At 42.7% G+C, this 24,629-nt stretch overlaps 1 protein-coding gene across 2 annotated transcripts in view; it reads right to left on the bottom strand.

Annotated features, from left to right (window-relative positions):
* The window catches only part of dmap1 (DNA methyltransferase 1 associated protein 1), an 84,306-nt gene that overhangs the window by 16,998 nt on the left and 42,679 nt on the right, over nucleotides 1-24,629 (bottom strand). For both annotated transcript variants that reach the window (XM_060829866.1, XM_060829867.1), the window contains exons 6-8: nucleotides 11,050-11,217; nucleotides 7,180-7,365; nucleotides 4,567-4,638 (exon numbers count right to left, since the gene is read on the bottom strand). In XM_060829866.1, the coding sequence (XP_060685849.1) occupies nucleotides 4,567-4,638; nucleotides 7,180-7,365; nucleotides 11,050-11,217 (426 nt within the window). The remainder of the gene's footprint in view (nucleotides 1-4,566; nucleotides 4,639-7,179; nucleotides 7,366-11,049; nucleotides 11,218-24,629) is intronic.

Genomic DNA, 24,629 nt, shown 5'->3' with positions numbered 1-24,629 from the left:
TGTACAGGTCCACAGATCCTGGAAAGTGGCAACATAGGTAGGCAAGGTGGTCAGACAACACACAGCAAGCTCACCTTTATTGATTGAGACATCGAATATAAAAGTTGGCAAGTCATGTTACAGCTGTACAAAACTTCCTGATGAAGGGCTTTTGCCCGAAACGTCGATTTTACTGCTCCTCGGATGCTGCCTGAACTGCTGTGCTCTTCCAGCACCACTAATCCAGAATCTGGTTTCCAGCATCTGCAGTCATTGTTTTTACCTTTTCAAAACTTTACTTAGGCCACATTTTGGAATACTGCATGCAACTCTGGTTGCCACACTACAAGGAGGACGTGGATGCTTTGGAGAGTGTGTAGAGAAGGTTTATCAGGATGTTGCCTGTTCTTGAGGGTTTTAGTTATGAGAAGTGGGGTAAGCTCAGATGGTTTTCACTGGAAAGATGGAGGCTAGGAAGTGATCTGATAGAGGCCTACAAATTATGAGAGGCATAGGTAGGGTGGATAGTCAGAGACTTTTTCCCCCAAGGTGTAATGGTCAATTACAAGAGGGCACAGGTTCAAGGTGAGACGTGGCAAGTTTAGGGAAGATGAAAAGGGAAACCCTTTTCACACTGAAGCGGGTGGGTGCCTGGAACAGACTGCCAGTGGAGGTGGTGGAAGCAGGCATGTTAGCAACATTTAAGGCGTTTCTGGATAAGACACACGAACAGGAGGCAAATAGAGGGATAGATATCATGCTTGAGCAATAAGTACCAGGTCAAAATTACAGGCAACATGGCTCAGGGGTTAGCACTGCTGCCTCACAGCACCAGAAACGTGGTTTCAATTCCAGCCTCAGGCAACTGCCTGTGTAGAGTTTGCACATTCTCCTAGTGTCTGCTCCAGGTGCTCCAGTTTCCTTCCACAATCCAAAGATGCGCAGGTTAGGTGAATTAGCCTTGCTAAATTGGCCACAGTGTTCAAGGATGTGTAGGTTAGGTGCATTAGTTAGGGATAAATGTAGAGTAATAGGGTAGGGGAACGGGTCTAGGTGGGTTACTCTTGAGGGTCGGTGTTGAGCCAAATGGCCTGTTACACACTGTAGAGACTCCATGATCTATGATAAAGATTAAGAATAAAAACAGGCTTGGACAGCTAAAGAGCCTTTTCCTCTCTGTATTTTATTGTATTGTATTATTATATTGTTTTGTATTATATTGAGATGAAAGAAAATTGGAGTCTTGAGGGTTGTTTATCTGTATTTCTACCTGGACAAGGCCCTTGAGATTCAGGTTGCCATGGAGATGTGCTTTAGGAGGAAAAGGTTTTCTCAGATATCTCTGAGACTCTTAGACAAGAAGTCTTACAGAATCTAGGAAAAATGAAGCAACCAGAGGTTGAAAAGTCACAATAGTTCACCACACAGGAATGCAGGTAGGACTTTACAATCGGATCAAAAGATCAAATTATTCTGAATTCAAACAAAACTAGAACAAAATCACATAGCTCATACTACAGCAAGAATCTTCAGGGGAAAAAAAATCCTCACTATCAGACTTGAGTTAAATGTTAATCAGGCTGGGAGAATAAACTCCTCAGAACACTGAGTCCACATAAACAAAATGACTACTTTAAGAAAAGTACTTGTGAAATACTTTTGTATCGGTTTTAAAAGTAAAAGGAGAGAGTTCTATTCTGTAGTTCCAAGTAAAGTTGCCTCCAAGAATATTGTTTTGCCAAGTGCTTTTAGTAAAAATCTTAAAATGTGCAATCTTCTATAGTTATTCTGTCAGCTACCAACGAGAAGTTGCATTTCTTTTTCCTTCAAAGTTATTTGTCTCTACTGGTGTCACAAACATCTGCACTGCTTATTAAAAAATGTGTGAAATGTCTGAAGGCTTTTCAAATTCAGCAGGCATAGCTATTCTTTCTCTTCTATAAAGGGAGCACAGAGGAAAAGATGACAATGCAACAATATGACAACTAAAACAGAAGAGTTATACAATTCATCAATAATTTAGCAACTTTGGTTACTATAGAACAGGTTCAAAATCAGTACATGTAATGCTAGCTCTAGGGTCTAGATTATGAAACTCATCTAAAATTTTCTTTCATGATAATTACTCATTAGGCAATAACAAAGATCATTTTACTGCAAAACTATTCAGCAAATGAGGCTTTACCTTTACCATCCCCATATACCAACATTTCTATTGTTTGCAATTAACTGGTTTGATTACTACTAATTAAGAAAAGTAAGAATCAAAATAGGTCATAATTAAATGGTCAAACAATAAAAATATCTGGAAAAATTTCAAACTTGGGAAAGAAAATGGCCACTTAAACAGTTTTAAAATTAACGAATCATTCCTCAGAACATTTGATATTTCAATTGGATGAGCGCTTCTTTAAAGTCAGCCCAATAAACAAATTGCAACATGTTAGCCCATAAGAACTAATGAATTATTAAAAGTATTTGAGTAATATATTACTCATTTTGATGAAATAAATTTTGCATACAGACTGGCCTGTGTTCATCAGTCTTTAAGACAAACTGGCATGGGTGAGTTTTCACATATGAGTTTCAAGTCAGCAATATAAATCAAAATGTTGGTAATGATAGTAAATTAAAGTACACTTTAGCTGTTGATACTATTTAATAAATTCATCCTGTACATTACTGAGGCATGGAACACCTTGTTCTTAAATAGGAACTCTTCTTTTTGCTGGACTATCAAAGCAGCTATACAGAAGTACCAAAATTACAAGCATTCAGCATTGTAAGTGACGTAAATTGTAATTTCATGCTGCCTGACACCACAATCCAATGATCGTACCTCCATGAAGAGTATAACCATCATACAGAATCTCTGATTATCATAGTTTACAGACCTAACTAACAGCTTTCATCCCACTTCAAGCCATTATTAATGCATTTAAAAGATGGCAATAAGACGTCGGTTTAATTAAGGAAAATAATGGGAAGAAGGGACTCGGACATTGGTACAGTCACACTACAATTAATAGCATGCCCTGGTCAACTCATCAGAATGCTGATTCATTATCCCCTCATTATCCTTAGGCCCAACACACCCAAGAACTGAATTTTGTTTTAAAAATAGTAATATGTATCAAGATTTCCTTTAGACTCTGACTTAAGAGTATCCAAGCACACAGTGGGTTTAACCATGACAAAAACTGACAAAATGCCTAACCCTGCTGTCCTTGATACTAATAGAAGTTACAAACAAGAACTGTAAACTGTGCTTATTACTGATACCACTTTCCACAATCTGGTAGATTTGTTAGACAATTTAGCCTTGAGCTACATTTCTCATTCATCGACTGACTGCAGAGACCAAAACAGAATGGAGACTATTGACACGTGAACATTTTAAACAAATCCATGCAGAACTTTCTGACCTTCAAGGCGGCCCCACCCACAGCATGAACCAAATGGAAATTTGAATAATCATTCCTTTCCTGTTATTTTGCGTGACCGGATACAAGCAAGTTTTCAGTGTTAATGTGTTTTAATCCTACTAAATCATGCCCTAGTTTTCGGATTCCAGAATGTGCAATGAAATAGTAAAGTTTAAATAATACCAAGTGCTTTAGTATACATTTATTTTGCTAGAAATCCATCTCTGAATCATATTAGCTATACTGGAAATACAAAATCAACACGAGTGACTGGTATTACATCTGCTCGAGGCAAACTACTTTATATAAAAAAAATGCTTTATTTCATGTTAAAGTTTATGATTTAACTACCTTTGCTTCAGTGAATTAGATTATTCCACTGAGTAGGCTATCATTTTTGCATTTCTTCACTATTCTTAGCTTCTGCTGACATTTAATTGCAACTGTGAATTAGTGTGGAGGGACAGTCATTTGTGATTCAAGTTTAAGGGAGGGGCATTCATACAGGGCTGATAAAATGATCTGAACTGCTGGAAATATTTGGTTCGCAGTCATCAATACTCTGGACCACTCTTTTATTAAAACCTCTCTCTCTCCCTGGCTAGGTCAGAACAGAAGAAATCACCACCTCAACCTCACAAGAGGGCAATTTCTTTTATTCACTCATGGGATGTGGGCACTGTGGGCTGGTCAGCATTTATTGCAATCTCCATCAGTGCTGTCAATGTGCTTTTTTGTTTCTAGTTTCTGACATTGAACAGACAGTAAATAACCCCAGCTGAACTAAAGACCAGGGTCTTCCCAACAGAATGGAATTAAGGTGTACATTGATTACTGGGATGGGAAGCAATCTACTTAACGTTTTTAAATATAACAAGTTTTCCAAACTCTCTCCATGAGAAAAATGGTCAATAAAATCCAAAAATATGATAAGCTAGGCCTAATGTCCGATACAAGTTATCATAATTACCGCTATGATTAAACTAGTGCTTTACTTATCCGTTATTTGTAGTCAGGTCTGGGACAACGATATCAAGATAGAGCCCCAACTTAGTTTATTTTACGTTTGCATTGTTAGCTCAATTCACATACACAACACCTCAAATCAAGATTACTCATCTTCTGCAATTTAAAAATGAAACAATATTTTTAAAAGTCTTACCCTTTGACTTCGTAATGTGACACCTGCGGACTTGAAGTCTGGAAATTTGATGCCTGCTGTCTCTGGTACAGCCTATAAAACATGAGTAGGCAGGATATTTTGATACAGAAGTACGACAAAGATGTAGAAATAAGAAAAACAGGTTCTGGGTACCACACCTTTTGTATACCAGAGTACATCATTTCTCTTCTTTGGGATTATTACAGCATCAGTTAATTATCTTTTATTTATAAAATGTAGCAGAGAAAATTATTATGCATAGAACAGCAGAAGATTCTAGTCAATGTGACAATCACTAATTAATTTTTGATTAGTTAACTAAAAAAAATCTCCAGCAGCAATTCTATTCAGATCTGCAAAAAATGCATTAGCATGTGTTAACTGTTTGTTTCACTTGTTACAATACTAAATACATCTGGCACAAATTAAGTATAATACAATTGCAGAAATCCCTGTAAGAGAGACACAAAAAAAAACACTTTCTTAAAAACCTCCAGCTTACCAAAATTATCCAGTATTTTTGGTCTATGGAAAATAACATGAAGGATTTTCAGTGCAGTAGTCAAACAGTTCAGAACTTGCATTGCTTATTCACCTTTGTACAATCTGTTCTCGAGTCAGCTCAAAGTTACTGCCACTATTATATTAAATGCGACAAAAGGAGATCATAGACCGGATTACTTCCTATGGGCATGTACCTCCTAACAGTCTATTAACCATTTCCTATCTCATGGTTAAATCATAAAATAATTAGATGAACTTCAATTGATCAGAGGATTTACAAGTGCTGAATGGAGTCAAGTATTCTGCATCTTGAACAAAAGCAAGCCCTAAATGATGGTCTCAAACTGTAATAAATACTCTGAAATAAAATTGTTGTAGTTCTGTTCGCCGAGCTGCGAGTTGTTGTTGCAAACGTTTCGTCCCCTTTCTAGGTGACATCCCCAGTTTAAAGTCTGGTTGAAGATTTGTAGCTCGGGTGTCCGTTGTTGTGGTTCTGTTCGCCGAGCTGGAAGTTTTTGCTGCAAACGTTTCGTTCCCTGGCTAGGGAACATCATCAGTGCTATTGGAGCCTCCTGTGAAGCGCTGCTTTGATGTTTCTTCCGGTATTTATAGTGGTTTGTTCTTGCCGCTTCCGGGTGTCAGTTTCAGCTGTAGTAGTTTGTATGTGGGGTCCAGGTCCATGTGTCTGTTAATGGAGTTTGTGGATGATTTCTTCTTTGTCTATGTGTGTATTCCTGATGATGTCCAAGAATTCCTGTGTTGATTGTATGGAGTGTTTGGATCCGCTGACTAGGTGTTTCAGTTTTTGTTGTAGTTCTTTGGCCAGTTTGTATGCTGGTGTCCCTGGTAGTGATACTATGGGTCTGAGTGGGATGTCTGGTTTGTGTACTTTGGGTCGTCCGTAGAATCTGGGGGTGTTGCTGCTTTCAGGTTTCATTCTTTGCTGGTCCGCTTTGGTTATCTGTCCGTTTTTTTGTAGATTCCTTAGTGTGTTGATTATTCTATTGGTGAGTTGTGGTGTGGGCTCGGAATCCTTCATTTTCATCCACAAACTCCATTAACAGACACATGGACCTGGACCCCATATACAAACCACTACAGCTGAAACTGACACCCGGAAGCGGCAAGAACAAACCACTATAAATACCGGAAGAAACATCAAAGCAGCGCTTCACAGGAGGCTCCAATAGCACTGATGATGTTCCCTAGCCAGGGAACGAAATGTTTGCAGCAAAAACTTCCAGCTCGGCGAACAGAACCACAATGACATCCCCAGTGCTTGGGAGCCTCCTGTGAAGCGCTTCTGTGATGTTTCCTCCGGCATTTATAGTGGCTTGTCTCTGCCGCTTCCGGTTGTCAATTGCCGTCCGCTGCAGTGGCCAGTATATTGGGTCCAGGTCGATGTGGACCCAACACATCGACCTGGATCCAATATACCGGCCACTGCAGCGGACGGCAATTGACAACCGGAAGCGGCAGAGACAAGCCACTATAAATGCCGGAGGAAGCATCACAGAAGCGCTTCACAGGAGGCTCCCAAGCACTGAGGATGTCACCTAGAAAGGGGACGAAACGTTTGCAACAAAAACTCCCAGCTCGGCGAACAGAACTGCAACAACGAGCACCCGAGCTACAAATCTTCTCCCAAACTTTGAGTCTGAAATAAATTCTCAAGGTGGTCAAACACATTAACTTGCTCCAAATGTTGATGCAATTATTCAAGCTAAGAGATAACAGATGCTGCGCAGCATACAAAATATAAATGCAAGTATTAGCAATACTGACTGAAGCAATGTTTAAAGCAGTAACTGTAATTTTAGACATGACAGTCATGAATCTGTCATTCAGACTTGTAGCAATCCTGTCTGAAGTAATTAAATGCCACTGGATTACTTGTAACTATGACAATGGACTAGGTTTACTAAAAATAGATGCTGGGAGAAGCAGATCAGCATCAAGTTTGAGCAACAATTTAAAAAACACAAGGATTTCAATTCCTTTCCGTTGTATCTTTTCCAATTGTGCTGTGGCAGTGTGATATAAAATGCTCAAATAGTCTATTCAAGCATGTTCTTGTACTTTTAAAACAGCATGTATATCAGCACTTACTGGTTTTTCTGTTTCTTTTTTCTGCGGCAGTTTCTTTTTTGCTGCCTTGCGCTCTGCCCGACGCATTTCTGTCGTATTATCTGCAGCTGTGATGAGTTTCTGCAAATCTTGTGTTTTCTTTTCTCTTTCTTTTTTCCTCATTTCAATTTTTCTCAGTTCTTGTATTAAATACTCTTCTTCAGCCACCTACAAACAAGAGTTGAATATTATATCAAAACAATGCTGACCCCTAGTGGGCAAGTTGCATAATATCCTAGATTGACAAGTTTCTTTTTAAAATGCTGTAAAGAGATTTGTTTGCTGGAATGAGAGTAAAGTTCATTTTCAAACTGCAATTCTTTTTCTATTTTCTCTTTAAATTTCACTTCCTTAAGTTGATAGGTTCAAGTTCACAGCCAACAAGTTTTTTATGGTAGTTTATTCAAATCGCAACTGTTCATGTACATTTGAATATCAGGTATTGATGATTATGTACAGGAGCAATCAAACATAATGTTGTCCTCATTCAGCAATCATATTTACATTTAGTAAGCAGTAGCTGTAACACGGTTTCTTATCCATGTTTAAGATGTCACCTTTAATTTTGTCCATTTAATATCGACTAACCCAGCACAGAAAACGTATACGTTAAATAAGCTTGACCATGTGTTATTGCTGAGTGCTACATGATTAAAAACAAAATCTTGAAAGATATTTATCACATAAACGAATTAACATGCACTTTGAAAATGAGAAAATATCATCTAATCCTAGCCGTTTCTAAAGCAATGTTTAATCTGGAATTACTGATCTCCCTCTATATTTCTGCCCCCTGAAATAATTCAATACACCATGCTCCTGTGACAGTACAAGGTGCTGAAACACAATGCACTTTTCTTCAGCAATTATTACTTTCATCTTCTTGCACCTCTCTTTGATTTTAAAAACTCTAAACTACTAGATCTTACTACATCCTCTTTGGATTCAGTCAGCTTAGTTAGCGGGATAACTGGTTTGTGATGCAGAGTAATGACAACAGCATGGGTTCAATTCCTGCACCATCTGAGTTTACCAAGGACACTCTTTGTCAACCTCTCCCTTTGCCCAAGATGAGTCCCTCAAGTTAAACCACCACCAGTCATCTCTGTCTCTAATGAAAGAGCAGCCTTATGATTCAATAGGGACTATGCCAACTTTGCCTCTACTACAATTCCCACAAAAGCCAAAATCTCCTCACATCTTTTACTGATTCCTGCTTGATAACCAGCTTGTTCCATTTATTAGATTTTGCATTTTACAGTTGTTTGCTTGACTAATACAGAGGAACGTGGCTGAAGTTTTGAGGTCGGGATGGAAGGTGTTAGTAAAGTTGATGAACTGTTCAACCTCCTCGTGGGAGCACGAGGCAGCGCCGATACAGTCATCGATGTAGCAGAGGAAAAGGTGGGGGGTGGTGCCAGTGTAGTTGCGGAAGATGGACTGTTCCACATATCCTACGAAGAGACAGGCATAGCTGGGGCCCATGCGGGTACCCATGGCAACTCCTTTAGTTTGGAGGAAGTGGGAGGATTGAAAAGAGAAGTTATTCAGGGTGAGGACCAGTTCAGTCAATCAAAGGATGGTGTCAGTGGAAGGGTACTGGTTGGTGCGGCGGGAAAGGAAGAAGCGGAGGGCTTTGAGTCCTTCGTGATGGGGGATGGAGGTGTACAGGGACTGGATGTCCATCGTGAAATAAAGCGTTGGGGACCGGGGAAGCGAAAATCCTGGAGGGCGTGGGTGGTGTCCCGAACGTAGGTGGGGAGTTCTTGGGCTAAAGGGGACAGAACCGTGTCAAGGTATGCGGAGATGAGTTCGGTGGGGCAGGAGCAGGCTGAGACAATGGGTCGGCCGGGCATTCAGGTTTGTGGATTTTGGGCAGGAGGTAGAAACGGGCGGTGCGGGGTTGTGGGACTATGAGGTTGGAGGCGGTGGATGGGAGATCCCCTGAGGTGATGAGGTTATGGATGGTCTGGGAGATGATGGTTTGGTGGTGGGAGGTGGGGTCGTGATCGAGGGGGCGATAAGAGGAGGTGTCCTCGAGTTGGCGTTTGGCCTCAGCGGTATAAAGGTCGGTGTGCCAAACTACTGCGCCTCCCTTGTCTGCCGGTTTGATGGTGAGGTTGGGATTGGAGCGGAGGGAGTGGAGGGCTGCACGTTCTGAGAGTGAGAGGTTGGAGTGGGTAAGAGGGGTGGACAGGTTGAGTCGGTTGATGTCGCGGCGGCAGTTGGCTATAAATAGATCGAGGGCGGGTAGGAGGCCAGCACGGGGTGTCCAGGTGGATGGGGTGTGTTGGAGGCGGGAGAAGGGGTCGTCAGAGGGTGGGCGGGAGTCTTGGTTGTGAAAGTAGGCACGGAGGCGAAGGCGGCAGAAGAATTGTTCAATATCTCGCCGCGTGTTGAACTCATTGATTCGAGGGCGTAGGGGAATGAAGGTGAGGCCTCTGCTGAGGACTGATCTTTCATCCTCAGAGAGGGGGAGGTCTGGAGGGATGGTGAAAACACGGCAGGGCTGGGAGCTAGGACCTGGTGTGGGACTGGAGCTGGGAGTGGGGGCGGGGACAGAGATCGATGTAGGGGCGGAGTGGTGACGTTGCTCGGTGTGGGGGCGGGGTCAAACGTGGAGGCGGGGTCATGCGTCGTGACGGAAATAAGCGTGGGGGCGGGGTTATGTGTGGTGGCGAAAGTCGGCGTGGGGGCGGAGTTATGCGTGGTGACAAAGGTTTGCGTGAGGGCGGGGTTACGTGTAGTGACGTAGGACGGCGTGGAGGCAGAGAAACCTGAGGCGTTGTGGTCCTGCAGGTTAGTGATGTCAGTGGGGGCGGAAGTGGCTGCGGCGATGGCAACCGAAGGGGCGGAAATGGCTGTGGCGACGGAAGAACCACAGTCATTCCTGGTAGCCGCGGGGGTCACGAGTCCGTCGGCAATCGTGGAAGCGGTTGTCTGTGCGGTGATCGCCGGGGCGGCCGCCTGGGCGGCGATCGCGGAGGCTCCGAGGTCGGTGGGGCAGAAGTGACGTCACAGTCGGCAGCGGCCATTGGTGCCGCGGGCGCTGTAGAGGCCACATGTGTAATGGTGTCCGACAGGCCGATAGAAGATTCTGGAACAGCCGAGGAACCACGAGTGTGGGGGTAGGTACATGAAAGTTTTCGGTACTTACTGTCTTTAATTTCTGATATGGCTAGGAAGAACTGTTTGTTTAGTGTGTGGATTCTTCTGTAGATGAAGAACAGCAGGGGTCCTTTGCAGATTTGTGAGAGTGTTGTCCTGAGCTGGGGTAGGGCTGATTGCAGGGAATGTAGGTAGCGACGCATGGCTGCAAGGGTGGAGCGGAGGATCCGGAGGGAGGTCTGTTGCTGGAGGCTTCGGATTTGTTGTAGGTACAGGTTGTCCTGGTTGGGTCCAAATTTTGTTGGTTGGAATGTAGTTCGGAGTCCGTGTGGGATCAGTCGGTTCCGTAGGCAGGTGTTGAGGAAGGAGATGTGGCTGTGGTAGCGAGTCTGTTTGAGAACGTGGCTGAAGGGATGGAAGGTGTTAGTAAAGTTGATGAACTGTTCAACCTCCTCGTGGGAGCACGAGGCAGCGCCGATACAGTCATCGAGGATGGAAGGTGTTAGTAAAGTTGATGAACTGTTCAGCCACGTTCTAATACAGAGGAACTTCAATTATCCGGCATTCAATTTTGGATTATCTGAGCAAGATCACAAGGTCCCAATGTTTGGCTATCTATTTTATCCAGTATTCGATTTACTGAACGAAATACTCCCCCCGCCTGTGTCCTTCGGATAATCGAGGTTCCTCTGTATTAGGTGTTTTCTCTTTCCAATGTACTATGTTATGCAGGACTATTTTTACCTGCTCTGGTGTTCTGTTGTACAGTCTTTCAAGCTGTTCCTTTCTCCGTCTCTCATGTCCAGCGTCAAAGACAGAGAGTTTGGGATCAGAACCAGGTGGAGCACGGATCTTCGTTAACTTTGCACAAATACTATAATACCGTTCTTTCAAATCTTCCACTGAACGTTTCTATCAAGATATTAAAAAAACAAATTGCACATGCTAAATGCATCAAAGGTTTATTTATTTTGTATGAATGAACAGCTCATGAATAAGGATTACAAGCAGAAACACACAAGATAACAACATATCCATTAGACCATGATACGTAGGAGCAGAATTAGACTATTCAGCCCAGAGTCTATTCCATCAATTATAGCTGATATATTTCTCAAATCCATTTTCTTGCCTTCTCCTTTATTATCTTACTAATCAGCAATACACCTCTGCTCTTGTATTCTAGTCCTCTTGAAATGAATGTTAACATTGCATTTGCCTTCCTATCTGCCAACTGAATCTGCATGTCAACCTTAACAGAATCCGAACCTAGGATTTCCAAGTCCCTTTAGGCTTTAGATTAGAAGACAGTCTACACCTCTATTCTTCCTACCAAAGTGCGCAACCACACAATTTCCCCTCATTGTATTCCCTTTGCTCCATTTGCCACTTCAGTTCCAACGCTGATAGCCTATCCAGGCCCTTCTGCTGCCTCCACTAACCATACGTCACCTGCAAATTTTGCAACATTTCTGTCATCCAGACTGTTAATATACAACATGAGTGCTTGTGATCCCAACATGTACCCCTGCAGAATTCCATTAGTCATCGACTGCCATCCTGGAAAAATAACCTTTGATCCCCACTCTCTGCCTTCTGCCAATCAGCCAATCTTGTATCCATGCCAGTATCTTGTCTCTTAATACCATGGACTTTTATTTTGTTTAGCAGCCTCCAGGACAGCACCTTGTCAAAGGCCTTCTGGAAATCCATGACCCCTGGCTTTCCTCTGTCAAACTTGCTCATTACCTCCCCAAAGAATTCTAACAAATTTGTCAGGCATAACCTCCCTTGATAAAGCTATGCTGACCGTACCCTATTTTACCATGGACTTCCAAGAACACCACAATCTCATCCTTAGAGCAATGGACTCTAAAATTATACCAAGAATCAAGGTCAGACTAATGGACTATCGTTTCCATGTCTTCTTCTTCCTCCCTTCTTCAACAGAGAAGTTATATTAGACTCTGGACAAGTCCAATCATCTGGGAATCTCCCTGACTCCAATTATTCTGAAAGGTCACCACAAATGCCTCTCCAATCTCCTCAGCAATCTCCTTCAGAACTCTGGAACTTGGGTAATTTATCCACCTTCAGATCTTTCAGCCTCCCCTCTCCTGTCTGCTTTCTGCAGGAACCCTTCCTTCCAGGCTTTTCGCATCAGAGAGCGGCAGGAGCTGGGCGGAGGTGAAGGCAGAGCGCAAAGCCGGTCGGGAAGGTAAATTATTATTATTTGAGTGGGTGTGTTCTAGACCCCAGGTCCTACAAAGTAGGGCCTCCCTCCCTCCCTCTTCTTCTAACCTAAATTAAAAGTCCACAGACTTGCCCCAAAGAGGGTCCAAGGAAGTTCCTGTGGATTGAAGAGTGAGGCTTTAGCTCAGGAGGTTGAGTGAAGTGATTACACCACAGTTGAAGAGGGTGAAGACATGAGTGCTAAGCTGGTTCAGTGTGCTACGTACTTGATGTGGGAGGTCAATGATTCTAGTGTGTCTGGCTCGTATAAATATGGAAAGTGTGTGCACGTTCAGCTACTGACAGAGCATATTGCAGCACTGATGAAAGAACTCGAGGACCTTAGGCTCATCCAAGAGAACGAGATCTTTCTGGACAAGACCTTCAGCAAGGTTATTACACCAATCGTACCAGAAGAGAGCAGACAATGAGGAAGGCAGAGAGGAGACAGGTGCAAGAGACCCAGGGGGAAGTATCTGTCAGGAACAAGTTGAATCTTTTGGAAACAGTAGATACCGATATCACTGACGGTCCGCCAATCAAAAGTTGGCGTGGAGACAGAGCGGAAGTCACACAGAGCCGTGGTGATAGGGGACTCCATGGTGAGAGGAACTGACCGGGGTTTTTGTGGCAGCAGATGGGACTTAAAGGTGGTGTGTTGCCTTCCTGGTGCCAGGGTGAAAGACATCACAGACAGAGTGCAGGAAATCCTCAAGGACGAAGGTGAAGAGCCAGAAGTGGTGGTACATGTCGGCACAAATGATGTCGGGAAGAAGAGGAGGAACATACTACAGCGGGACTTCGGAGAACTAGGAAGAAGGCTGAAAAGCAGGACGTCTAAGGTGGTTATCTCGTGCTATCGTAAGGACAGACTGACTGGCAGAGGCGGTGGGGTGGCCATGTTGGTTAGGGATGATATTCAGTCCCTTGCGCGGAGGGGACCTAGAGTCAGTGTGGATAGAGCTGAGAAATACTAAGGGTAAAAAGACCCTCTTGGGAGTTATCTACAGGCCCCCAAACAGTAGTCTGGATGTCAGATGTAAGTTAAATCAGGAGCTGAAATTGGTCTGTCGCAAAGATGTTACTACAGTTGTTATGGGGGATTTCAACATGCAGGTAGACTGGGAGAATCAGGATGGTATTGGACCTCAAGAAAGAGACTTTGTTGAGTGCCTCAGAGATGGATTCATAGAACAGCTGGTGCTGGAGCCTACCAGGGAGAAGGCAATTCTGGATCTGGTATTGTGCAACGAACCAGAATTGGTCAGGGACTTCGAAGTGAAGGAGCCATTGGGAAGTAGTGACCATAATACAATAAGCTTCAATCTGCAATTTGAAAGGGAAAGGGTACAATCGGAAGTGACAATATTTCAGCTGAATAAAGGGAACTATGGAGCTATGAGGGAGGAGCTGGCCAAAGTTCAATGCTGCAATACCTTAGCAGGGATGACAGTGGAGGACAGCGGATATTTCTGTGTATACTGCAGAAGTTGCAGGATCAGTTCATTCCAAAAAGGAAGAAAGATCCTAGGAGGAGGCATGGGTGGCCGTAGCTGACGAGGGAAGTTAAGAAACATATAAAGTTAAGAGAGAAAAAGTATAACATAGCAAAGGTAAGTGGGAAAACTGAGGACTGGGAAGCTTTTAAAGAACAACAGAGGATTACTAAGAAGGAAATACACAGAGAAAAAATGAGGTACGAAGGTAAACTGGCCAATAAGATAAAGGAGGATAGTAAAAGCTTTTTTTTTAGGTATGTGAAAGGCAAAAAAACGGTGAAAACTAAAATTTGGGCCCTTGAAGACAGAAACAGGGGAACAAAAATGGCAGAAGAATTGAATTGGTACTTCAGATCTGTGTTCACTGGGGAAGATACAAGCAATCTCATTGAGGTAACAGTGGCTGAAGAACCTGAACTTAACGGAATTTATATTTGTCAGGAATTGGTGTTGGAGAGACTATTAGGTCTGAAGGTTGATAAGTCCCCGTGGCCTGATGGCCTGATTCAGGATCAGTTCCTGTGGATTGGAGGGTGGCTAATGTTGTATCACTTTTTAAGAAAGGTGGGAGAGAGAAAACAGGAAATTATACACCAGTTAGTCTGACCTCAGTGGTGGGAAAGATGCTGGAGTCTATTATAAAGGATGAAATTACGACACATCTGGATAGTAGTAACAGGATAGGTCAGAGTCAGCATGGATTTATGAAGGGGATATCATGCTTGACTAATCTTCTGGAATTTTTTGAGGATGTAACTCTGAAGATGGACGAGCGGGATCCAGTAGATGTAGTGTACCTGGACTTTCAGAAAGCTTTTGATAAAGTCCCACATAGGAGGTTAGTGTGCAAAATTAGGGCGCATGGTATTGGGGGCAAAGTACTAACTTGGATTGAAAGTTGGTTGGCTGATAGGAAACAAAGAGTAGTGATAAACGGCTCCATTTCGGAATGGCAGGCAGTGACCAGTGGGGTACCGCAGGGATCAATACTAGGACCGCAGCTTTTTACAATATATGTTAATGATGTAGAAGATGGTATTAGCAAATTTGCTGAAGATAATAAGCTGGGTGACAAGGTGAAATGTGAGGAGGATGTTAGGAGATTACAGGGTGACCTGGATAAGTTAGGCGAGTGGTCAGATGCATGGCAGATGCAGTTTTATATGGATAAATGTATGGTTATCCACTTTGGTGATAAGAACAGGAAGGTAGATTACTACCTAAATGGAATCAATTTAGGTAAAGGGGCGGTACTGAGAGATCTGGGTGTTCTTGTACACCAGTCAATGAAGATAAGCATGCAGGTACAGCAGGTAGTTTAGATTAGATTAGATTACTTAGTGTGGAAACAGGCCCTTTGGCCCAACAAGTCCACACCGACCCGCCAAAGCGCAACTCACCCATACCCCTACATATACCCCTTACCTAACATGGCCAATTCACCTGACTATTAGCATGGCCAATTCACCTGACCCGCACATCTTTGGACTGTGGGAGGAAACCGGAGCACCTGTAGGAAACCCATGCAGACACGGGGAGAACATGCAAACTCCACACAGTCAGTTGCCTGAGGCGGGAATTGAACCCAGATCCCTGGCGCTGTGAGGCAGCAGTGCTAACCACTGTGCCACCGTGCCGCTCCTAGTGAAGAAGGCTAAAAGCATGCTAGCCTTCATAACAAGAGGGATTCAGTATAGAAGCAAAGAGGTTCTTCTGCAGCTGTACAGGGCCCTGGTGAGACCATACCTGGAGTACTGTGTGCAGTTCTGGTCTCCAAATTTGAGGAAAGACATTCTGGCTATTGAGGGAGTACAGCGTAGGTTCATGAAGTCAATTCCTGGAATGGCGAGATTACGTTACACTGAACGACTGGAGCGACTGGGCTTGTATACCCTTGAGTTTATAAGACTGAGAGGGGATCTGATTGAGACATATAAGATTATTAAAGGATTGGACACTCTGGAGGCAGGAAACATGTTTCCGCTGATGAGTGAGTGTCGAACTAGAGGACACAGCTTAAAAATACGGGATAGACCATTTAGGCAGAGATGAGGAGAAACTTCTTCACCCAGAGAGTGGTGGCTGTGTGGAATGCTCTGCCCCAGAGGGCAGTGGAGGCCCAGTCTCTGAATTCATTTAAGAAAGAGTTGGATAGAGCTCTCAAGGATAGTGGAATCAAGGATTATGGAGATAAGGCAGGAACAGGATACTGATTAATGGATGATCATATTGAATAGTGGTGCAGGCCTGAAGGGCAGAATGGCCTAGTCCTGCACCTATTGTCTATTGACACTCTGCTGCTCTCTTCCTCCACACCCAACACCTCCCCACAGTCCCATGACACCTTCCCCCGCAACTGCCAAACGTGTAATGCCCAACCATTTACTTTCTCCCTCTTCACTATCCAATGGCCCAAACATACTTACCAGGTGAAGCAGCACTTTACCTGCACTTCACACAATCTTGCCCACTGCATTCACTGCTCACAATGTGGTCTCTACATTGGGGTAACGAAGTGTAGACTGGATGACAACTTCACAGAACATCTACACTCTGCCTACAAAAAAACCCCCTGAAATTCCAGTTGCTTAGCACTTTAACACACCACCTTGTTTCCTAGCCAACATCTGCCTCAGGTCTATTGCAGTGTTCCAGCACAAGCTGGAAGATGATACCTTATATTGTTATTAAGCCAACGAGCAATCAATAGACAAAAAAATCTAGGTTATCAGAGAAAATGCCAATAAATGATCTCTCAAACATAGTAAAGAGACAGCATTTTATACCCATTGTGTGGTCTATCTTATTGTTCTCTAATTCACACCATAAAATGTTTATTTATTAATCAGGTTCTCATTAGATAATCAATAAATTTAGCATTGTTAAACAAAGCCGCTGACATTTTGCATTATTTGCATGAATGTATGAGAATGAGATAGGAACAAAGCTGTTAATTCTATTCGGGTTCTTTCATACATTAACTATTCAAAACTATGTACGTCAGAAGCTAGGGAACTATCTGGTCATTGCATCATGATTTCATAGCAACTTGTTATGGCAAGTTTCTGAGAAACAGGACAACTGATCATCTTTGTTGAGAGCGTGGTGCTGGAAAAGCACAGTTCAGGCAGCTTCCGAGGTGCAGGAGAATTGATGTTTCCTTCATCAGGAATCTGCCTGACCTATGGTGCTTTTCCAGCACCCCACTCTCGACTCTGATCTCTCGCATCTGCAGTCCTCACTTTCTCCTAACTGATCATCTTTGCTTGGATACATTCATTCTCATGGTCACCTAACTTAGCCCTTTATTAAAAGTCATTTTATTAATACAAAATGTATTCTCATAAATATGCAGTTTCTTTTTTGGTTTTATTTCTTTCATATTTTATCAGGGACCCTGCAGCCATCCAGACTCAATATCATATTCAATAGTTTTAGGGCCAGAGCTCTCCTATGTCCTAGCCCAAAAGTCAACACATTAGGCCTTGTTATCATATAGTTTGTCATGACACAGTACCTGTTGTTAATCATTAACAGTCTCCATTAACAGCTATTCACTCTCCTAAGCAGATTGTTATCCACTCCTTTGTCTGTCCAAGTGTTCTCTCTCTGGTCTCGATCCCCACTTATCGTTTATTCCTTGCCCCTTCCCCTGACCCTATCTATATGTATATGTAATTTTCCTAGCTACCATCAGTTCTAAGGAAGGGTCACGAGATAGAAAGCTAACTCATTTCTCTTCACAGATGCTGCCAGATGTGCTGAGTTTCTCCTGCAACTTTGTTTTTTTAACCTTCTCTTTATTGTTGGTCACTGCACTCACCTCTGCCCCCAAATCTCAGTCTGCTGCTGGTCATAGAGTCATAGAGATGTCATAGGGCCCCTCAAAGATCAGCAAGGTGGCCTTTGTGTGGAGCCGCAGAAAATGGGGGAGATACTAAATGAATGTTTCGCATCAGTATTTACTGTGGAAAAGGATATTGAAGATATAGACTGTAGGGAAATAGATAGTGACACCTTGCAAAATGTCCAGATTACAGAGGAGGAAGTGCTGGATGTCTTGAAACAGGTAAAGGTGGATAAATCCCCAGGACCTGATCAGGTGTACCCGAGAACACTGTGGGAAGCCAGAGAAGTGATTCCTGGGCTCTTACCCATTGATAGTGGGAGAAAATGAGGACTGCAGATGCTGGAGATCAGAGCTGAAAAACGTGTTGCTGGAAAAGCACAGCAGGGCAGGCAGCATCCAAGGAGCAGGAGAATCGATGTTTTGGGCATAAATCCTTCTTCAGGAATCCATCATCAATCGTCACAGGTGAGGTGCCGGAAGACTGGAGGTTGGCAAATGTGGTGCCACTGTTTAAGAAGGGCGTCTTCCTCTGTGAAAATTTATGCAAAGTACCTATTCAGTTCCTCCGCCACTTCTTTGTTCCCATTTACTAATTCTCCAGCTTCATTTTCCAATGGTCCAATGTCCATTCTTGCTTCTCTCTTTCCTTTTAGATATTTAAAAAGCTCTTGCAATCTTCATCTATTTTACTAATTACCATACTCTGATTTCATCGTCTTCCCCTTTATTACTTTTTCAGTTATCCTCTGCTAATGTTTAAAGGTTTCTTACTAAGCTTCAGCACATCCTATGCTTTTTCATTTGCTTTTATGCTGTATCTGTTTCATCTTGTCAGCCACGGTTGCCTCATCCTCCCCTCAGCCCTCAGTATGTTTCTTATTCCTTGGCAAGAATTTCTGCCGTGCCTCCAAAATTACCGCCAGATACTCCTGCCATTGCTGCACCTTCTCTGCTAGGCTATTCTTCCAATCAACTCTGTTCCTCTTTCATGTCTTTGCAGTTATCTTCACTCAATTGTAATCCCATTGTGTCTGATTCCATCTTCTACCTCTTAAACTACAGGGTGAATTTATTACAGTCACTGTCCCTTGGAGATTCCTTCACCTTAAGCATGCTAATCAAGTCTGCTTCATTGTACATCACCAAATACAGAACTGCCTATTCCCAAGACAGCTCTATGACAAGCTGATCAAAAAAATCTTGTAGATATTCCAAAATCCTTTTTGTTGAAATCCACTACCAACTTGAAGTTTCCCAATTCACATGCATATTGAAATCTCCCATGATTAACGTAATAGAAAAGGCATGTAAGAAAGGCACTTTCTTGATTTAGATTAGGTTACTTAGATTAGATTAGATTACTTACAGTGTGGAAACAGGCCCTTCGGCCCAACAAGTCCACACCGACCCGCCGAAGCGCAACTCACCCATACCCCTACATTTACCCCTTACCTAACACTACGGGCAATTTAGCATGGCCAATTCACCTGGCCCGCACATCTTTGGACTGTGGGAGGAAACCGGAGCACCCGGAGGAAACCCACGCAGACAGGGGGAGAACGTGCAAACTCCACACAGTCAGTCGTCTGAGTTTTCTTCCAAACTCTGACTACTGCTTGGAGGCCTGTACACAACTCCCAACAGAATCTTTTTCTCTTTGCGGTTTCCCAACTCTACCCACACAGATTTTATGCCTTCTGACTTTATATCAATTCTTATTATCAATTTAATTCAATTTCTTACGAACAAGACAAACCCACCCCTCTGCCCATCTGCCTCTCCTTTCAAAAGAACATGCATGCTTGAATATTTAGTTTCCACCCGATCTCCATGCAGCCACATCTCTGTGATACCCACATCATGATACCTGCCAATTTCAATCTGCGCTACAAGCTCAGTTTACTTTGTTTTATTTATGCATGCATTTAAGTACAACATCCTCAATCCTGCATTGACTGCCCTCCTTCTCAATGTTGTCCCCCTATCTGTGCCTGAAGTTAGACTCCTGACCCTTTCCAAATTCTCTGTCCGATTACTTGTTTTAGAAACTTTAATAACCACTGCTGAGCCCAAGCCCACTTTAACATTTTCCATAAGTGTCCATGCTGTACCAAAGCACCCACCCCCTAACACTATTTAATTTAAAGCCCTATCAATTTAAAGCAAGTTGCTACAAGGCTGATGGTATTTTCTGACCCTCATCAACTTTCTTCTTAGCCTTTACCTCTTACCTTAAATCTAGGCTTGCTGATTATTAATACCTCTACTAATGGAAAAAGTGCCTTCCTACCCATACTATCTATGCCCGTCAATCTTACAGACCTCTACTAGGCCCCATCTCAACCTTAGCTGGTCCAATTAAATAACCCCAGCTTATGCAATCTTTCCTCTCTCAGACCCTCCAGACAGCATCCTGGTAAATTTCATCCACACCTTCTCTAACATAAGAACATCTTTACAATAATTTGGTGACCAGAACTGTATGCAGTACTTCAACTGTGACCTAACCAAGGTTCTATACTAATTAAGAAACATAGAAAATAAGAAATGGAGTAGGCCATTCAACCTCTCAAACCTGTTCTGCCATTAAATCGTGATCATGGCTGATCACTGAGCTCAATATCTTAAGTCCATGAGCCACGGAAGTGTATTTACCTCATTCTTAAACAGGGTTCCAGTCTAATCTCCTTTCTCTTCCCTTTATAATCATCAAGGTTTGGAATACAAATATCCCATATGCTTTCTTAACCTTCCCATTACCTACCTGCCATACTCTCTTCTGGAATCTGCAGATACTGTCTGGAGGCCTGACTACAACTCCCATCAGAATCTTTTTTCCCCTCTGGCAACTCTAACCACATCGATTCTACTTCTGACTCTATATCAATATCTGTGCCAGAACTGCCAGAGGAAGTGATGAAAGCAGATACAACAGCTGCATTTAAGAAACACTTGGATGGATACATGAAAAGGAGGGGAATAGAGGAATACAGATCCTGCACATGATAACAGCTTTAGTATGGAAGGGCAAAATGTGTCAGGGCAAGCTTGGTGGACATAAGGCCTATTCCTGTTCTGTTTTGTTCTTTATATGCACACTGACATCCCTTTGACTTTCAGTACTTTCCAGGGTCCTCTCGTTTAAAGTGCAATTCCTTGTCTCGTTAGCTGCCCAGCGCATTACCTCAATCATTTCTGGTTTGGATTCCATTTGCTAGTGCTCTTCGAAGTTAACCAGACCATTAATAAACACCTGCACTTTGCAGATTTTTTTTCACTATTTATGGCCTCACCAATTTTGTGTCATCCACAACATCTTGATTATATCCCATACATAGAGTCTGAAAGGAAACAGACGCTTCAGTCCAGCTCATCCGTGCTGACCAGATATCCTAAACCGACTTAGTGCCATTGGCCATCATTTGGCTCATATCCCTCTAAATGCTTCCTATTCATGTACCCATCCAGATGACTTCTAAATGTTGTAACTGTACCTGCGTCCACCACTTCCTCTGGCAGCTCCTTCCATTTACACACCAGCCTCTACATGAAAAAGTTGCCCCTTAGATCCCTTTTAAATCTTGTCCCTCTCACCTTTAACCTATGGCCTCTAGTTTTGGATTCCCCTACCCTGGGAAAAAAATCATGGTTATGTGCCCTATCCATGCCTCTTGTGATTTTATAAACCTCTATAAGGAACTCCTTAGCCTCTGATGATCCACAGAAGAAAAACAACCTATTCAGCCTGGCCCAATAGCTCAAACTCTCCAATCCTATCAACATCCTTGTAAATCTTTTCTGATCCATACATTAAGTCCAAATCATTACTGTACACTACAAACAACAGGTGCCTAGCACCAAGTCCGGCAGAATCCCACTGGAAAGACTTCCGGTCACAGAAACATTTTACTATCACCCCCTGATTCTTGTCTCTCATGGATCCAATGTGCTACTTTGCCTTGGATCCCAATGGACCTTTGTTTCTTGACCAGTCTGCCATATGGGACCTTAACAATAGCTTTGCTAATGTCCATGAAGAGCATATCAATTATCTAAATCAACAAGCCTCTTACTTTAGCAAAACACTGAAATCAAATTTATTTAACTCAACCTTTCTATAACAAATCATTGTGACTCCGCAAGTGCAAGCATATTTTTATCCTCAGATTTCTTTCTAATAACTCCTCCTACATAAAGGTTAGACTGAGAAGCCAGTAATTTCCTGGTCCACCCATCCTCCCTTTTATAGTAACTGGACAATGGTAGCAGCCCTCCACCTCACCAGTGGCCAGGGAGGATTTAAAAATTTTTCGGTCAGATCCCATCTCATCCTTCTAAACTTTAATGTCTCTTCACAGGACAGGTCCATTATCAGCCTAGTGTACCTCTGCTGCACTCCTATGGCAGGCATATTTCTTAGGTAGAGAGACCAAAACTGCGTGCTGTACTCCAGCTACGGGCTCGCCAAGGCCCTGGATGACTGCAGTTAAAACATCCCCGAATCCAAATCCTGTTGCAATGAAAGCCAGTATACCATTTGCCTTCCTAATTACTTGCCACACCTGCCTGTGTACTTTCACTGCCTGGTGAACAAGAATACCAAGATTCCCTGCACATTGAAGTTTCCCAATATATCACTGTTTAAGTAATACTCAGCTGGTTTTTCACATGAAACTTAATATTTAGACATATCATACTTCAATCAGCTATGTGTTTGCCCACTAACTCAACTTGTTTAAATCACCATGAAGACTCCTTGTATCCTCCTCACAACCTCACCCAGATTTGTGTCATCATCAAACTTGAAAATGCTGCATTTGATACCCTTGTCTAGCTCATATCTACTGAAAAGTTTGGGCCCACTGAATAGCAATGATCCTCGTGGTTCCCCACTAGTCACTGCCTACCTTCTAGAAAAAGATCCATTTATTCCCCATTCTTTGTTCATGTCTGTCAATCAATTCTCAATCCATGCCAACATATTACCCAATCTAAATATACCACATCCACTAGTTCTTCTTCATCTGTTCTGCTAGTTACATCTTCAAAAAATTCCAGTAGATTTATTAAACATGATTTGCCTTTCATGAACCCATGCTGGCTCTGTCCAGTCCTGTCAATGCATTCCAGTGTTGTGTTATCATAACTTTTATAAGAGATTATACATTTGCACCACTACTGATGTGAAGCTAACTGCTCAGTAATTCAAGTTTCTTTATCTCTCCCTCCCTTTTTAAATAATGGGGTTACTTTTCCCGCCCTTCAATCTGTAAGAACTGCTCCACAGAAGATAGAATTTTGACCACCAATCCATTTATCATTTCCAGGGCAACTTCCCTTTAGTCCTCTGGGTGCAGATGATCAGGCCATGTGAATTTGTCAGTTTTGGAACACTATTACATTTCCTAGTACTATTTTCTTACGAATACCAATTTCCCTCAATTCCTCCCTCTCACTAAACCCTTGATTCTGTAATATTTCTGGGTTATCTATGCTGTCTTTTCTTAAGATGGACTGAAGTTCCGTGTTCAATTATTCTGCTATTTGCCTTCCATGTTCAATTATTCTGCCATTATCCGAGGATTCTCGGGGAAACGAGGGAGGAGATTGCCAAGCCTTTGTCTTTGATCTTTATGTTGTCATTGTCTACAGGAAAAGTGTCAGAAGACTGGAGGATAGCAAATGTTGTTCCTTTGTTCAAGAGAGAGAGTAGAGACAACTCTGGAAATTATAGACCAGTGAGCCTTACTTCGATTGTGGTAAAGTATTGGAAAGTGTTATAACAGATAGGACTTTATAATCATCGAGAGAGGAATAAGTTGATAACACTGTTTTGTGAAGGGTAGGTCGTGCCTCACAAACCTCATTGAGTTCTTTGAGGTAGATGAGGGTAAAGCGGTTGATGTGGTGTATATGGATTTCAGTAAGGCATTTGATAAGGTTCCCCATGATAGGCTACTGCACAAAATACGGAGGCATAGGATTGAGGAAGATTTAGCGGTTTGTATCAGAAATTAACTTGCTGAAAGAAGACAGAGGGTAGTGGCTGATGGGAAATATTTATCCTGGAGTTCAGCTACTAATGAGGTCCCACAAGGATTTGTTTTGGATCCACTGTTGTTTGTCATTTTTATAAATGATCTGAATGAGGGCATAGAAGGATGGGTTAGTAAATTTGCAGATCACACTAAGGTCAGTACAGTTGTGGACAGTGACAAAGGATGCTGTAGGTTAACAGAGAGACATAGGTAGGCTGCAGAGCTGGGCTGAGAGGTGGCAAATGGAGTTTAATATGGAAAAGTGTGAGGTGATTCACATTGGAAGGAGTAACAGGAATGCAGAGTACTGGGCTAATGGTAAGATTCTTGGTAGTGTAGATGAGCAGAGAGATCTTGGTGTCCAAGTACATAAATCCTTGATTGGGTTGGTAAGAAGGCACATGGTGCATTAGCTATTATTGGTAGAGGGACTGAGTTTCAGAACCACGAGATCATGTTGCAGCTGCACAAAACTCTGGTGCAGCCACATTTGGAGTACTGCTTACAGTTCTGGTCACCGCAATATAGGAAGGATGTGGAAGCTTTGGAAAGAGTTCAGAAGAGATTTACTAGGATGTTGCCTGGTATAGAGGGAAGGTCTTATGAGGAAAGGCCGAGGAACTTGAGGCTGTTTTCATTAGAGAAGAAGTTGGAGAGGTGACTTAATTGAGACATAAGATAATCAGAAGGTTAGACAGGGTGGAC

The sequence above is a fragment of the Hemiscyllium ocellatum genome, chromosome 9 (assembly GCF_020745735.1).
Source record: "Hemiscyllium ocellatum isolate sHemOce1 chromosome 9, sHemOce1.pat.X.cur, whole genome shotgun sequence".
Taxonomy (NCBI): Eukaryota; Metazoa; Chordata; class Chondrichthyes; order Orectolobiformes; family Hemiscylliidae; genus Hemiscyllium; species Hemiscyllium ocellatum.
Note: the sequence above shows the minus strand (reverse complement) of the source record. Positions and strands in the feature narration are given on the sequence as shown.